This window comes from Felis catus, chromosome A1 (genome assembly GCF_018350175.1).
Source record: "Felis catus isolate Fca126 chromosome A1, F.catus_Fca126_mat1.0, whole genome shotgun sequence".
Lineage (NCBI taxonomy): Eukaryota > Metazoa > Chordata > Mammalia > Carnivora > Felidae > Felis > Felis catus.
Genome location: NC_058368.1, coordinates 85,063,834 through 85,074,867, shown reverse-complemented (window position 1 = coordinate 85,074,867; position 11,034 = coordinate 85,063,834). Strand labels below are relative to the sequence as shown.

Sequence of the window (11,034 nt, the reverse complement as noted above, 5' to 3'; positions counted from 1 at the left end):
GAGAATCCAGGAATCTTAATGCGACAGAACCCTGTGGCCCTTAAAAATTCATGCAAGCCTTATTTTGTTTGGAGCTGTGGCAGTGTGGTGATAACTATCTTCCTTTCCGGTCCTAGTTCTCTTTTTCCTTTTGTGAGGAAGAAGCCTAAATATTAGACCTGCTGCTGACAAATTTGTGCCTTTTTCCAAGAGGCCCAGTACCCTGAGTAGGTCAGTTGCTGCAGGAGGGCCTTGGTACATTTCATAGAGTCTTCTTGGTTGTCACTGGCAAGGAGGAGGTCACCTACATATTGGAGGAGGACACACCCTGTGGTTTACCTTGGAAAATTGGTGAGGTCTGCAGATAGTGCTTCCTCAAAGAGAGTGGGTGAGTTCTTGAAACCTTGGGGAAGTCGTGTCCAGGTAAGCTGCATCTGGCGCCCTGTAACGGGCTCAGTCCATTCAAAGGCAAACAATGGTTGACTTTGAGGAGCCAGGTAGAGGTAGAAGAAAACATCATTTAGGTCATGGCATGTAAACCATCTGGCTGACCCCGGTATTTGGTTGAGGAGACTATACGGGTTTGGAACCACTGGGTGTAAGGAAACAGCCACTTTGTTAATGGTCCTCAAATCCTGTAGTGGTCTGTATCCTCCTCCTGGCTTCTTGACTGACAAGAGTGGTGTATTCCAAGCTGAATGGCACTCAATTAGAATACCTGCTTCTCTGAGCTTGGTCAGGTGCTCTTGTATAGCCATTCTAGTCTTGAGTGGAAGGGGGTACTGCCTTTGTGTATGAGGTTGGGCTCCAGGGATCAGGTCAACAATGATGGGGGCCTGACTCCATGCTAGTCCAGGTGGGTTATCTGCAGCCCATATGAAGGGAAATGTAAACCTGAATTCTGAGGGTCTACAGGGTAGGGCATGGGGGCAGAATAATCTCCATTCTTCTTCCCTTGGCAGGGTAATCGCCAAGACTAGGGTTTCCTTCTGTCTTGGGTTTAATTGGAGGCTAGTGTGTCCAGTGGGTTCAAAAGCTATCTAGGCCCCAAATTTGGAGAGCAGATCCTGGCCCAAAAGAGGAATCGGTAAGTCAGGTAAGTAGAGGAACTCATGCCGGACATTGTGACCCCCAAGTTCAAATTGTCGAGCTTGACAGAGGGCTGCTGCATTGCCCTTGTCCCAAGTAGCCCCAAGTATGATTGCCATCTCTTGGCTTATGGGTTCCACTGGGGAAGTAACAATGGAGTAACAATGGGGAAGTATCAACCATGAAAATTATTGTTCATCCCCCTACCTTCATTTTGATTGTGGGCTCATGGGGGTTAGGAGAGAAAGATCCCATTCCCCCTCAGTCTGATTTTACCCCAAACAGATCAATGAGGTTCTTGCCTCAAAGTTCCTTCCAATATCGGCTGGGTTTTGAGGGCCCCTTCCGATTCAGACATTCATTCTTCCAGTGTCCATTCTCTTTGCAGTATGCACATTGGTCCATTGCTAAGGGGGCTCTGGGCTTCCCCCATTTTTGTGGTTGGGGTCTTCCCATCTTTGCAGCGTCTGTTTCTTTTAGTGCTGCTGTTCAGAAGGGTGGCCTTCTTTTTTAGTCTTCTCTGAGCTTCTCTTTCGGCTGCGACTTCTCTGTTCATGAAAACGTTACTGGTGACCTCTATCAGCTGAGTGATATGCATTCCAGCATAGCCCTCCAACTTCTGGAGTTTTCTTCTGATATCTGGGGCAGCCTGTGCCACAAAAGAGGTCTTTACCATCTGTTGACTTTCTGGTGCCTCGGGGTCAAATGGGGTGTATACACAGTATGCTTCACATAATCTTTCATAGTAGTCTCTGGGAGACTCCCCAGGGTGCTGTGTGACTGATGATATTTTAGTCATGTTCATGGGCTTTCTGGCTCCAGCTTGGACTCCCTGGAGGAGGGCTTCCTGGTATTGTCTTGAGGCCTGTCCTTCTTCTGTGGTATAATCCTATGTTGGGTGTTCTTCAGGCATGGCAGCTTGAGCCCAGACAGCAGGGTCATTAATCCCCAGTGGTGCATGATCTAGGTACTGTTGCGTTTCTCTCCTTCTTCTTCTTTCTTCTGTATTAAACAGAGTACGAAGTAACTATTGACAATCTTCCCAAGTCAGTCAGTGGGTCTGGAAGAGGGACTCCATCAAGTCAACCACTGTTTGTGGCTTTTCAGTGTTGTGTTTCCAATTGAGGAGGTCGGTTGTAGAGGAAGTTTGATAATACATCATGGAACAGCTGGGCTGGACTCTTCTGTCTTCATTCTGTCTTTCAGGCTCTCTTGTCTCCCTTACAAGTTTTTGGACAGCTTGAGGTCTGGATCTGGGGTGCAGTCTGGCTGCTGGCCCTTGTGGGGTAGGATTCTCCAGCTCAAGAGGGGCGGGAAGATAGGTGGTGCTGACTGCAGTGGTGGTTGCAGTGGTGTCCACTGCCAAGGCTACTGAGGCCTTGGCAACTGTGGCTGCAGGGGAGAGACAGATGGGGGAGGAGTTTCAAGCTCAGGAAGAGTGGGGAGGAAGCTTGGAGAGTCATAAAGAGGTGGAAAGACAATATCATCCTCCACGTTTCCTTTAAATATTAAAGGAGCGGTGGGCCATTTCTTTGGCTCCCTGGGTGAGCCTCTGGATAAAGTGGCTAAAACATTTGCCTGGATCCGTTTGCTAATGATGAATAGCAACCAAGGTGGGGGGTTTCAGGCAATTTCAAGCCAGGAGTCGATGTATGGAAATTGTTCAGGGTGGCCTGGGTTCCCAGTGACTACTAGCCAAACCTGCTGCACTATTTGAGCATCTACTGTCCCTTCTGATGGCCATCCTACATTGAATATGGGCCATTCTAGTTCACAAAAGGTCCTTAACTTCCTCGGTGTCATTTTCACCCTGTAATCACCTGAAAATCCCTTTTTAAAATTTTGAGCATGATCTCTAAAATCATAGGCTTACTCTGTTTTGATCCCATTATTAATTTTTTTTTCTCATGTTCGGTGTTGCAAAGAAAGACAAAGGGAGGTTACCCCCTCGAATGAGAGGACCAATCAGATACTCCTCTGGTCACATTACTGAGGGAAACTTTAGGTGAGGTTTGGTCATAGCAGACTCAGCTTTGTGACTTGTGATCAGAATCTGATCCGATACCACCCTAGACCTTATAGGCTCACCAGGACACAGGAAAGCTCATTCAGACTCTGTAGACTTTTGGGGACCTTAAGCATGCCCGTCCCTGGAGCCACAAACTCAAACTCTACTGGCAAGCCTGGCCAAGCTGCACATTCAAACACACACACACACACACACACACACACACACACATACACCAAAGTCTATTACATTCCTTCCTGCAAAATTCTCTACCTGTGAGACCTGTTAAGGCCTCCAGGGATTGATCAGGTCCCCCTTCTACTCTTTTGGGTGGGTCTGACTTCTTTGGGGCCCTGGTCTTACCAGTTCTGATGTCAGGCCCAGGTCCTCACCTACCAGGTGTCTTTGAGTTTGGTGGGAACAATGGAGCAGGGCTGGCCCCAGGCAACTGAGGAGACTACCAAAATTCAGTCAGGGCACACCTTCTCCCTTGCGATCCCTCACTCTGTCACTGCCTCACTGTTTTCCCAAACTGGTGGCAACAATAGGCCAGCGTGGTAGGGTTTCCTGGTCTGGGAACCAAGTATGTTAGGGAACCAGGCTGGAACACTGGCAGAAAAACCAAGAGGCACTCAGAGATCTTGGTGGATTGGAGATTTATTTAACACCAGTGGGCCCAGAGGAAACTGTTTCTCCAAAGGTCTGAGCCCGGAATGCAATTGGGGAGGGTAATTTACCATTGTCAGCTTCCATATCTGTGGGGGTTTTCACATGCACAGAAAACAAAGGAAGAAGAACCCAGAGGAGGTGTCTCTAAGCTAGAGACCAGAATCTATTTTAGCCCCATTGGCCGTCTTTGGCATACTTTATTTACTTCTCCAACAAAATAAGATAAAATATGTGCATTCTGTTGTTTTGGGATGTAATATTATATATATGTTATGTCTATCATATGTAATGTATTGTTCAATACCATTTTTTTTCCTTATTGATTTTCTGTCTGGATTATCTATGCATTGATGTAGGTGGAAAGTTAATTTCCCTGTCTTCTGTTAATATCTGCTTTATGTTTGTTCTTGTTCTTGTGTCAGGTTCATAGTTATTTACAATCTTTTATGCTCTTGTTGAATTAATATTTTTTATCATTATATAATAAATTTCTTTTCCTGTTGTTACAGGTTTTCCTTTAAAGCTTATTTTTTTCTGACATAAGTATTGCCACCTCAGCTATATTTTTGCTTACATTTACATGTTATGTTTTTCCATTTGTTAAAATTTCAGTCTGTATGTGGATTTATGTCTCAAATAAATCTCTTGTAGGCAGTATACAGATAAGTCTATTTTTTTAACCAATTTAGTCACCTTATGTCTTTTTATTGATCATTTAGTCTACTTACATTTAAGGTAATTATTGGTAGTTATGTACTTATTGCCATTTTGTTATTTTTGTTTATATCTTTTGACTTTCTTTCTTCTTTTTTCTCTTCCCTTGTTGTTTGATGATTTTCTTTAGTGTTAATCTGGGATCCTTTTCTCTTTATTAGTATTTTTTGTATATATTGTAAGTTTTTGATCTGTGGTTACCATCAGGTTCATATATGATATATTATGTGTATGGTCATTTATGTAGTTCATGGTCACTTAAATTTGAAGAAATTTTATAAGCACTAAATTTTTACTACCCCTTCTACATGCATTTTATATATTGTGTGTCATGTAGTGTGTGTGTGTGTGTGTATTTCACATTTTTAAAATTATGAGTGTTTTGCCTTTTTAAAATATATAATTGATTTTACTATTTATGTTTTAACCTTTATACTATCTTCCTACGTGATTACTACTTTTATTATGTGATTGCTTCAACTTGAAAATTTTAACTTTTATGGTTTATTACATCTAGTTATGGCCTTTTCGTTCCATTTAAACAATTTTATTTACATTTCTTAAATACCAGGTTTAGTGGTGATGAAATGCTAACTTTTGCTTGTCTGGGAACCTATTTCTCCCTCAATTCTGAATGATAACCTTGCTTGGTAGACTATTTTTGTTCTAGGTTTTTGTTTGTTTGTTTTGTTTTATTTTTTTAACATTTTAAGTATATTATGACTTTCCCTTCTGTCCTGCTAAGTATCTTCTAAAGACAAAACAAAACAAAACAAAAAACAAAAACACAAAACAAAACAACAAAAACCAGATGATAACCTTATGTTGTTCTGCTTGTATGTAACTGTTTTCTTTTCTACTGCTGCTTTTAAATTTTTCTTTTCATAATTACTTTTTGTCATATTAATTATTATGTATCTTGACTTGGACCTCCTTTGGTTCATCTTATTAGAGGTTCACTGTGCTTCCTGGATCTTAACGCCTGTTTCCTTCTTATTATTAGGGAAAGTTCTAGCTATTATGTCTTCAAATAAGTTTTCTGCCCCATTTCTTTCTTTTCTTCTATGATCCCTATCGTGTGAGTGGTATTATGCTTAATGATATCACAGAATTCTCTTAACCTATTGCATTATTATTATTTTTATTGTTATTATTATTATTATTGTTATTGTTATTATTATTTACTTTGGTGTCAGGCTTGGTTTATTTCCATTATTCTGTTTTTCACATCACTGACCTGTTCTGCATTCGGTAATCTACTACTGATTCCCTTTACTGTATTTTTTATTTCACTTGTTGCATTATCCAGACCCTATATATATATATATATATTTTTTTTTTCTATCTCTGTGCTGTTCTCAATGAGTTCATCCACTTTTTTCTCAAGTCCAGTGAATATCTTTGTCCATTACTTTATTTATCAGACATGTTGTTGGGATGCCTGCGTGCCTCAGTCGGTTAAGCATCTGACACGTGGTTTTGGCTGAGGTCATGATCTCACGGTTTTGTGAGTTCAAGCCCCACATCAGGCTCCATGCTGATAGTGCATAGCCTGTTTGGGATTCTCTGTCTCCCTCTCTCCCTGCTCCTCCCCCACTTCTGCTATCTCTGTCTCTCTCAAAATAAACTTAAAAAAAAGACCTATTGCTATCTCCACTTCATTTATCTTTTTTACTTTTTTTTTCCTTGTTCCTTCATTTGGGACATATTTCTCTGTGTCCTCATTTTGATTCTTTGTGTTTGTTTCTATGTATTAAATAGGTCAGGTATATTCCCTGGTTTTGAGTGTAGTGGTCATGTGTAGAAGATGTCCTGGACTGTCTTATAAAGCATTTCCCTGGTCACTAGAACCAAGTGCTCCAGGGGTGTCCACTGTGAGGACAGCATTCAGTCTCCTGTTATAGCTGAGCTGAAATTGCCTTCAGCTCAGCTCTCTGCAATGACTAACTTTGCTTCTGTGGGTGCAGTGGGCATTTCTTCATCCCTGAACCGATGAAAGACATGAATGAGGCCACTGTGGGCTTGCTGGTGGGGAGGGCTGTCAGTTAGCCTAGCTGTAAGCAACTAGTCACAGTTGTGACTGCACCAAATGGCAGGTCTTTCTTCCTGCACAGCCTGCTAAGACACAAGGTTGTTAGAACTGCAAGCATGGTGGTCTGTGGGGATATCTCCACCCGCTCCCCAGGGCAGGAGTCATTTTAGAAAAATGCATACCAAGGTGAGAGGTTTGGATGATGCAGGTCTTCAAGAGAATACCAAGACAGGGTGCACAGTTATAACAAGTTTGATGGAGAGTGCTATTTCTGTATCCTTCAAGCCTCTAGGTATCTTGGCCATGTGAGGGGAAAATATATGGAACCTGCTAGCACTTTTGTTCCTAGAGAAATCTAAAGGTCCTTGCCCACGCCCCCCCACACACACATTCTAAGATTAGTCAATAAATCATCACCATACAAGTTTTCAAACTGCTATTTCTATGCTGTGTCTTGGGCTGAGTTATTTAGTGTTATGACTCATTAAAAGTGTGGAATTCATTGGCTATTACCCATCAGCTACCTTAGAGTTTAGCCAGCTAATTGTCAAGCCCCTAACTTTAAGCCCCACTGGTTTTTAAAGTGAAAAGTTATGGGGACACTTCTTCCCAATGCAGGTCTCCAGGACCAAGGGTGCCTGGTGTGGAGGCTGATCCTCTTGCTTCTTTATGCTTGTGATGTTCCTTTCCTTTTCTTTCCTTTCCTTTCCTTTCCTTTCCTTTCCTTTCCTTTCCTTTTCTTTCTTTCTTTCTTTCTTTTTCTTTCTTTCTTTCTTTCTTTCTTTCTTTCTTTTCTTTCTTTCTTCTTTCTTTCTTTTTTTTTTCTTTTCTTAATTTCACTGAAATTCCTAACCAAGTCTTTTCCTGTCTTTCCCTTTTTGATGTGGTCTTCTCTCTATGATTAACTGTGGAATATTTTTCTTCCAGTTGTATCCAGGTTGTTTTCTGAGATAGTTGCACAGATGTAGCTATTACCTCACTGTGTCCATGGTAGGAGGCAAGCTCCAGATGCTGCTATTCCATTCTCCTCTTACATTTCTCTAAACTTGCTACTTCTAATGCCAAAGTCAAGAAATCTGTGTTCAGTTTGAGTCCCAGACATTGATTCTTATTTTATTTACAAGAAAACTTTATAATGTCAGAGATTTCAGAGAAAACTTAATTCTGAAGGAAAAAAAATATTAACTTTTTTTTTAACTTAATAATGTCACAATGACATTTATAAGTAAAGAAACTTGCATTGGAATACTAGAAAATCATACATGAAAAGTTCTCTTTACATAAAGCCACAATCACCTTGGTTTCCTGAAACCACACAACATCATGTTGGTATTTTGTGGGAGATACAGGAGAGAAGCATCAAAGAAAAAGACTTTAAAAGGGAAGGGAGGGAGAAAGTGCAAGGCCTTAGGACATGTTTACACAGCTGAACAACACTGAGGCTCATAAGGAACATCTAGAACCATTAACATTGGCCAGGGCCGGATCCTCCTTCACACCTGACCCTTCCTGGTGTTATAGAAACCAATTAACTTGAAATTCAACCTTGAAAAGCTAAACCATTAGATTGATTAATACACTTGCTTAGCTGACTTTATGCATGTAGTCTTTAGCAATTATCCTAATAAAAAGAAGCTTCATTCTGGAGTCGGGGCCTCATTCCTACTCGAGAATGAGGACCTTCACTTAACCGCACTTTGTGGACTCATCTTTTGCCTCTCTGTCCATACTCCCTGCAACAGTATTTCAAATTGTTTTTCAACTGTATCTTTTCCCATGCTATACATATATCCTTTTCACAGCTGGGGAGCAGTTTTCAAGCACTAAAATGTCACACATTTTCCCATAAACTTCCTGAGAGCTGCCACCACTTCTTTGTTCCTCAGGCTGTAGATGAGGGGGTTCAACATGGGGGTTAGGATATTGCTGAACACAGAAAGAGCTTGGTCCTCCTCTGCACTATGGGAGGAAGTGAAAGTCATATAGATAAATATGTTTGGGCCAAAGAAGAGACTCACCACAGTTAGATGGGAAGAACAAGTGGCCAGAGTTTTTTTCCTGCCTTTGACAGAGTTCATACGAAATACAGTGAGGAAGATGAGAGTATAGGAAACTGTGATGAGACTGAAAGGTACAACAAGCAACACAATGCTTGTCACCACCACCACTAACTGGTACACTGAAGTGTCTTCACAGGAGAGCTTAATGAGGACTGGGACCTCACAGAAGAAGTGGTGGATCTCCCGTGACCCACAGATGGGAAAATGCATAGGGTAGACTGTATGGATAAATGAACTTATAGAGCCTCCAATCCAACAACCTAAAACCATGTGCATACAGAACCTGGGGCTCATAATAATGGGATAACGCAATGGGTTGCAGACAGCCACATAGCGGTCATAAGCCATGAGAGTCAAGATGAGGCATTCTGACATTCCCAACATCAGGAAGAAGAAACTCTGTGTTCCACAGCCAATCCATGATATGGTTCTTTTCCCAGTAAAATAGTTAGAAGCCATCTTTGGAACAATGGTGGAAGTTAATGTCAAGTCAATGAGGGAGAGTTGACTGAGGAGAATGTACATGGGCGTATGAAGTCGAGAGTCTCCCCAAATTAAGACAATCAAAAGTATGTTTCCCAGGAAGGCAAGAATGTAGACAAAGATGATCATAAAGTTGAGGACAATAGAATGCTGAAATTCAGGAAAGAGTCCGACAAGGATGAAATCGGTTATTGAGGATTTGTTTCCACCCACCATGCCTCTAAAACAAATGTAAAAGGGCTGGGGGACAAATCAAATGGATTAGAACAGCTCACATTCAGTACAAGTCTGATATCAATATGTGGATGTAAAATTTTATATCTTTTTCTCTACCTTTAGGATTTCATAATATTTACTATCAGACATATTTTACTATTCATTGCTGAGCAATTGCTTAAATATTTCTTAAATAGATAAATTACAAAAAAAATAATCAACTTCAGTGCCTTTAGTCTCTGTTGAGTGTATTTTTTTCTTTTTTTCTTTTTCTCTTTTGTTTCTTGTTTCTTGCTTGCTTGCTTGTTTCCTTTCCTTCTTTTGACTAGAGAATCTTCTAAATCTATGGATGTATTTTCTACAAATATGAACCTAAAATTTTATATGTTACATCTGATAATTATGGACCCTAGTTACTAACTCTTGTATATTTAGAAGAAAAAAGAAAGAAAAATCAAATTAATTCACTCAATTTCACTTTAAAATTACAAATAAATTATTTAACAAAATATTAATGAGATATCATATTAATTTATTTTGGCTAGTTATCATGGCATACATATAGGTGTGAAAATTGCCAGACTTTTGACCTTCTTGGAAGTCATAAATTATAATTTATTATAATAAATAATAATTATTATTTATTCAAAATTAATATAAATGTATTTACTTATATAATCATAATATATAAGTTAAATTCTTATAAATTATATAATTATTATTTGTTATATAATTTCAAATATATTTTAAATATAATTGATTATAATTATTATTGATAAAATAACTTAAAAAGAACATGTGTCCAATAAATATTTATTAACCACAAGGTTGAACAAAGTCCATGGAATTCAGCAGGACCCCTTTCCAAGCAGAATGTATGACAAATACCCTCAATACAGTTGCATTCCTGGTGAGAGCTAAAGCTGTTTCCCTCCATGAAACCTTACTGAAAGTAGAGTAAAACACTCCAATCTAAGTAAAACAAAGTTGTACATGTGGAAGTTCCATGTGCATCAGTGTTTCCCAGCAGATGGTGTTGATGAAGCACTCACATCAAAACACCTGGAAATCCTGATCTCCATTATTAGAGAAGGAAACTTAGGATGGTTCTTTTCTGTATGTGTATGTTTAGATTACTTTTGTGACAAAAATGTGTTAGTTGTTCACTTAGTCATAAGTCTGCTGAAATATAAAATAAGAAGCTAATTATTAATCATTTTCCATCCTTAATGAGCCTAATCACTAATATTGCTAAAATTATGTTTATATTATTTCAGGAAAGTTACAAACTATTTCTTGGAAAATCTGCACCATTTATTTAGTTTTCATTCTAAATTTATTATTTTTTTCAATATATATTCAATATTATATTCAAATGTTGAAAAGGAGGCCACCATGAATTAGGACATGGTCTGTGTCTTCAATAAACTATGCGTTTAAATATAGAATTATTTATAACAACAAGTCACCAAAAAGTAAAATATATGGCTCTTGTAGGGTGATATATCAACACAGAGAAAGATCTGAGTAAGATGAGGGTGGAGAATGATGTAACATGTAATTGAAGCTTTATCCTGTAATTGAACCTTAGGATCCAGCAACTCGTGTAATTTTAAAGGCTGAGGAAATGGTTTGTTTGTTCTGACAAAACTTACGTTGCATAAGTGAATGAAAAAAATTAAAATTCTTACACAAATTATTCAAACAATTTTGAACTGTATAAACTGTAAGTTTTCAATGTTTTCATTCTTTAATTACCTCATGGAACTATTGTGTGTATATTT

General features: G+C 39.2%; 1 protein-coding gene across 1 annotated transcript; it reads right to left on the bottom strand.

The window, feature by feature from the left end:
- Window positions 1-8,314: 8,314 nt before the first annotated feature.
- On the bottom strand, window positions 8,315-9,250 carry LOC101087376 (olfactory receptor 2T27-like). The gene has a single exon (XM_011283154.2). The coding sequence runs from the start codon at window positions 9,248-9,250 to the stop codon at window positions 8,315-8,317; it is 936 nt and encodes a 311-aa protein (XP_011281456.2).
- Between the last annotated feature and the right edge of the window lie 1,784 nt (window positions 9,251-11,034).

Excerpts from the sequence above, each read along its gene's own strand:
- LOC101087376 (XM_011283154.2), bottom strand. The coding sequence starts at position 9,250 with ATGGTGGGTGGAAACAAATCCTCAATAACCGATTTCATCCTTGTCGGA.